The sequence below is a fragment of the Microtus pennsylvanicus genome, chromosome 1, assembly GCF_037038515.1.
Source record: "Microtus pennsylvanicus isolate mMicPen1 chromosome 1, mMicPen1.hap1, whole genome shotgun sequence".
NCBI classification, from domain to species: domain Eukaryota; kingdom Metazoa; phylum Chordata; class Mammalia; order Rodentia; family Cricetidae; genus Microtus; species Microtus pennsylvanicus.
The window spans coordinates 37008849-37014724 of record NC_134579.1 but is presented as its reverse complement, the minus strand read 5'-3'; the positions used below and the strand labels follow the sequence as shown (position 1 = coordinate 37014724).

Below are 5876 nucleotides of genomic sequence, written 5' to 3'. Positions count from 1 at the left end.
GTCTCTTTGGAGATTGCTTTGGGAAATGATCACAGTCATAATAATGCAAAAGATGGCCACTCAAATTTAGGAAAAATTGTTGAATCATTTATTAAAGAAACAGAAGGATGTTACTAATGGGGATTGCTTACTTTTGCAAAAAATATCCATAGAATTACATACAACCATTAAATAAATGATTTTATTGTTTTTCAGATAAATTATTTCTTATGTACCACTTCTGATCACTAATGAAACAATGTGGCTGAATAACAATGTGACTGAGTTTATTCTACTTGGTTTGACACAGGATCCATTTAGAAAGAAAATCTTATTTGTTGTGTTTTTGCTTTTTTATATGGGGACATTAGTGGGTAACTTGCTGATCATTGCTACTATCAAGACAAGCCAGGCACTTCAAAGTCCTATGTACTACTTCCTGTTCTACTTATCCTTGTCTGACACCTGCTTCACTACAACCATAGCCCCTAGAACAATTGTGGATTCTCTCATGAAAGAGGCCTTTATCTCTTTCAATGAGTGCATAATACAAGTGTTTACTTTCCATTTCTTTGGCTGCCTGGAGATCTTCATCCTCATCCTCATGGCTGTTGACCGCTATGTGGCCATCTGTAAGCCTCTGCATTATATGACAATCATGAGCCACCGGGTCTGTGGGATATTGGTGGTCATAGCCTGGGTGGGATCCTGTGTGCATTCATTAGTTCAAATATGTCTAGCCTTGAGTTTACCCTTCTGTGGTCCCAATGAGATTGATCACTTTTTCTGTGACTTGCAGCCACTGTTGAAACTTGCATGTACAGACACATATATGATCAACCTTCTTCTGGTGTCCAACAGTGGGGCCATTTGTACAGTGAGTTTCCTCATGTTGATGGTCTCTTATGTCATCATCTTGCATTCCCTAAGAAACTACAGTGCTGAAGGGAAGAAAAAAGCTCTATCCACCTGCATCTCCCACATCATTGTGGTCATCCTTTTCTTTGGACCTTGCATATTTATATATACACGACCTGCAACCACATTTCCTATGGACAAGATGATAGCTATATTTTATTCAATTGGGACACCTTTGCTTAACCCTCTGATTTACACACTGAGAAATGCAGAGGTGAAAAATGCCATGAAAATGTTATGGAAGAAGAAACTTGTCTCAGATGATAGAAAATAAATGGAGGTCGTTCTTCGATCCTTTTTCATAGTTAGCTTTAAATTAGAAGTCAATAAATTTTACTTCTATTACTAGTTTAATATATCAGTTTCTTACAGCATTAGATTATAAACTCATATAGTAAAGGGACAATGTGAAACATGCTGAGTCAATTTTACATAGAAGAATAAAGCATGAAGCACAAGTAAGTGTGAAGATCCTTTGTCTTTGTTCATGAGTGATGCTGTGTCTCTGTCTTTCCAGTCTTTCTGTCCCAACAGCTTGCAGGTGTGGTTGTAATCTTCTGTCCTCTTTCTTGTTGACTTCTGATGTTTCCTCCTAATATGTATTTGTCTGTTAAATCACATTTTATATTCAAAGCCTGATAAGGTTTACCACTTTCAATTATTTATTATTTTTAGTATTTTATTTGTGAGATTTTAATATAGTTATAACTGTTCTTTCTTCTCTTTCATCCCTCAAAACTCTCCCATATATATTTTCTGTCACTCGTTCAAAATTGTAACCTCTTCTTTTTACTCCTTTCTATAGCATGCATATTTGTGTGTGTGTGTATGTATATATATATATATATATATATATATATATATATATGCATAGATTCCAATTAGATATTTTTTATAAAGATGCTTTGGTTTTACAGAAGTTATTCTATGAACATAGCAAATTTTTCAATATGTAATTAATGTAAGCCTTTTCATGTTTCTTTGGGACTGAATGGCTGTGGGAACAGGCAGAACCAAAATTTCCATCTATACCAAACATTAACAGGATACACAGAAAAAATTTCACTCTTGAGAGCCTCTGGTTCTCTTCTCTAAATGTTGGGTTTGCAGTCACATGATTCATTTTTTAATTTTTAAAATTTTTATGGTATTTTATTATTATTATTACAAATTTTCACCTCCTCCCTTCCTCCCATTTTCCTCCCCCTTCCCCCATTCTCCCTCCCCCTCCCTCTCCAGTCCAAAGAGCTGTCAGTGTTCATAATCCCTATAGCTTTCTTATGACTTGATCTATTCTACTTTATTAAGATTCATCTTTAATCTATTAATTATAGTATGTTTTTCATAGCAAAGTGTAAGACTTAGTGCAGCATATCTGGAGTAGTTTAAGGTATAGATGTCTATACAAGTCAGCACCAAGAGAAAAATCACTTCAAGATAGGGTATTTGAATATATTAGCAGATTAAACAGAAATAGGATGACCCAAGGGAATATTTCAGGCTTTGAAACAGAAATTTTATATTGCAAATATAAATTATTTTAATGAATTTTGAATCCAATCCAGAAGAAAATATTAGAAAAGGAAAAGCAGACTTTGGGATGAAATTTTTACATTAGAGAAGTGTTGAATTTGGCATTAATTAACACTCTAGTACTGAAGAATATTAATGCTAATAATATTTCTAATGTCAATGTTTTCTTGTGTGATTTTCTTCATAGAAAAAAATTAAACATGAATTATTTTTTACTTAAGATTTCTATTACTTTCATTAACCAATAAATTGTATAGCAAATTTTTAATCAATTTTGTTATATCAGAAACCATTAAATTTCTTTCTTTCTTATTTTTCATTCCTTGGATTATTTTTAGTGCCTAAAATTATATGTAGGTCCTTGTACTTGCAGGCCATAGGATCTATGGTAGAGACATAACCATATCTTAAATTTATTTAGCTCAAAGCATGATTACATTTTTTCTGTGTTAGTAGAAATAAGTATAGTCTACAATAAGCTATACTGCTATGTATATTGTACATCACTTCCTTTTATATTCTTTTATTTTCAAGTTTCCCATAATTCTTGAAAATATTGTTATTGTGTAATGCCTATAGCTTGACTCTGTTAGTATAGAATTTTCAGTTTTAAATTCAAGATGACAAAATAATATTTGGTACCTTCTCTTTCTTAATAAAATTACAATTTTCTTCTTGTTCTAGCTTGAACTTCAAGTACTATATTGAATAGATGTAGTGAGAGTGGACAGCTTGTCTTGTTCCTGATTTTAGTAGAATTGCTTTGAATTTCTCTCCATTTAATTTGATGTTGACTACTGACTTGTTGTAAATTGACTTATTGTGTTTAAATATATTCCTTATAGCTCTGATCTCTCCAAGTCTTTTATCATAAAGGGATGTTGAATTTTTTCAAATGTTTTCTCAGCATCCGCTGAAAAGATCATGTGGATTTCTTATTTCAGTTTGTTTATATGGTGGATTATATCCACAGATATTTGTATTTTGAACCATTCCTGCATCTCTGGAATGAAGCCTAAACTGATCATGTTGAATGAATTTTTAATGTATTCTTGAATTCTGATTGTAAGTATTTTATAAAATATTTTTGCATTAATGTTCCTGAAGGAAACTGTTTTGTAATTCTCTTTCTTCATCGAGTCTTCATGTGGTTTGGATATCATGATGACTGCGGTCTCACAAAATGAATCTGACAATGTACCACCCGTTTCTATTTTGTTGAATAATTTGAGGAGTATTGCATTAGGTTTTCTTTGAACATATGATAAAATTTTGTTCTAAAACAGTCTAATACTGGGCTTTTTATTATTTGGTTGTAAGACTTTAATGATTGCTTCTATTTTCTTAGGACTTATAGATCTATTTAAATTGCTAATCTTGTTTCAACTTTGTTGAGTGGTAACTATCAAAAAATTGTTCATATCCTTTATATTTTTCAAATTTTTTGGAATCTATGAGGGTGATACTAACTAAGACTCCTAGTATTGGGGGTGATGAAGTCTTAACTGGCCATCTTCTATGAGCAGAAAGGCTTCTAGTGGTGGGATTGTGACATCAATTCAGTCACAAAACCTTTGACCTACAAATCTGTCCTACCTGTAATATGTGCTTGGGTAAAGATGGAAAATTTGTGGCAGTGACAATCCAATGGCTGGTCCTGATAGAGACCCATGCCATGAAAGGGAACCCATCCCCGACACTACTTGAGAGCCAGGAATCAGAGGCGAGATAGCCAAGAGGACAAGGATAGAACCAAACCTAACTTGATAAAAGTCAATGAAATGATTCCTATTGAAGCTCAGCTCTACTCACAGACAGGATCCTATCATAATCATTATCACAGAGGGTTTGTCCAGCAAATGAAGAGAACAGATGCAGAGACCTACATCCAAACATTAGAAGGAAATGAAAGAATCATGTGTACGAGGCTGAGGAAGGATTGTGGAAGCCAGAGGGTCAATGACACCATAATAAAACCCACAGAATCAACTAACCTAGAGTCATAGAGAATGAACCAACGATCAGTGAGCCTGCATAGGTCTGACCTAGGTTTCCTATATATGTTATGGTTTGTAGCTTAGTGTTCTTGTGGGACTCTTAAAAGTAGGAAAAGGAGCTGTCTCTGATTCTGTTGCATGCTTTTGGGACCCTTTTCTTTCTAATGAGTTTCTACCATTCTTTTTTAATATGAGGGAATTTGCCTACCCAATTATTGCAACTCAATATGCCTTGTTTGGTTGGTATTTCTTGGAGGCCTGATCTTTTATGAAGGGAAATGGATGAAGAGCAAATCTGCTGAAGAGGCAAGTTTGGGGGACCGACTGGGAGGAGAGCTATGAGAGAAAACTGCTGCTGGGATGTAGTATATGAGAGAAGAATAATGAAGATAAGGAAAACAATGCATATTGAATATAAATGCATAGTTTTTATTTACTTTACTTTATAGATATGAGTGTTTAGATTTCATATATGTCCATGCATTGTGCATGTGCCTGGTGTCCACAGACACAAGAATAGGAAATTAGATGTCTTGGAACTGGAATTGCAAATTCTTATGGGACCAGGGTTTTTCTTTTTGGCTAACACAACAACCACTTCCAAATCATGACAAGGAGACTTATTATTAGTTTTGAATGCTTGATCTAGTTTATATTAGTTTCAAGATAACTGTTTTAACTTAAATTATCCTGCTTCTCCTTGCCTAACTTTTGCTTTGGGGCTTTTAAATTTTCTTTTCTTCTGTGTATCTTAGTTTCAGTGCTTCTCATGTCTCCTGGCTGGCATCTGCCTGGCTTCCTGCACTGGGTATCTTACTGTTTTCTCCTCCTCCTTCTCTTGTTTCTTCTCCTTATTCTATCTACCTAGCAGCCCCAGCTATCTTTTCTTTCTGCATAATATTTGGCTGTTCAGCTTTTTATTAGACAAATTGGGTACCTTAGGCAGGTAAGCTGAAACAAAGGCTACACAACTTTACATAATTATACAAATGCAACATAAACAAAAGTAACACACCTTTACACGGTTAAAGAAATATTCTGCAGTATAAAGAAATGTAGCACATCTTTGCCCATTTAAATATTCCACAATAGGTTGTGAACCTCAATACAGATGATGCCAATTAGACCTGGGTCTTCTTGAGAACAACACTTAACTGCTGAGTCATCTTTTTTTACCACTATTAGGACCTTCTTTATAGTCTATCTAACATTACTTCTGAATATGTAGTGAACATAGAGCTCCATTTTTACTGTTGCACATCTCCTGCAGATTGTGACCTACATTAATCCATTTGAAAGAATTTGCAATAAAGATACAAATAAGACTAAGTGTGTAACTGCAATATGATGTGGGAGTCTGCTGTTTTGTGTTGATTTCATTTGTTAAATAAAGAGACTGCCTTGGCCCTTTAATAGGACATAAAATTAGGCAGGTGGAGTAAACAGAAC

General features: G+C 34.2%; 1 protein-coding gene across 1 annotated transcript; it reads left to right on the top strand.

Moving 5' to 3' along the window:
* Window positions 1-238: 238 nt before the first annotated feature.
* LOC142838932 (olfactory receptor 4C16-like) lies at window positions 239-1171 on the top strand. The gene has a single exon (XM_075954660.1). It carries the CDS (start codon window positions 239-241, stop codon window positions 1169-1171), a length of 933 nt encoding a protein of 310 aa, XP_075810775.1.
* Window positions 1172-5876: the final 4705 nt, after the last annotated feature.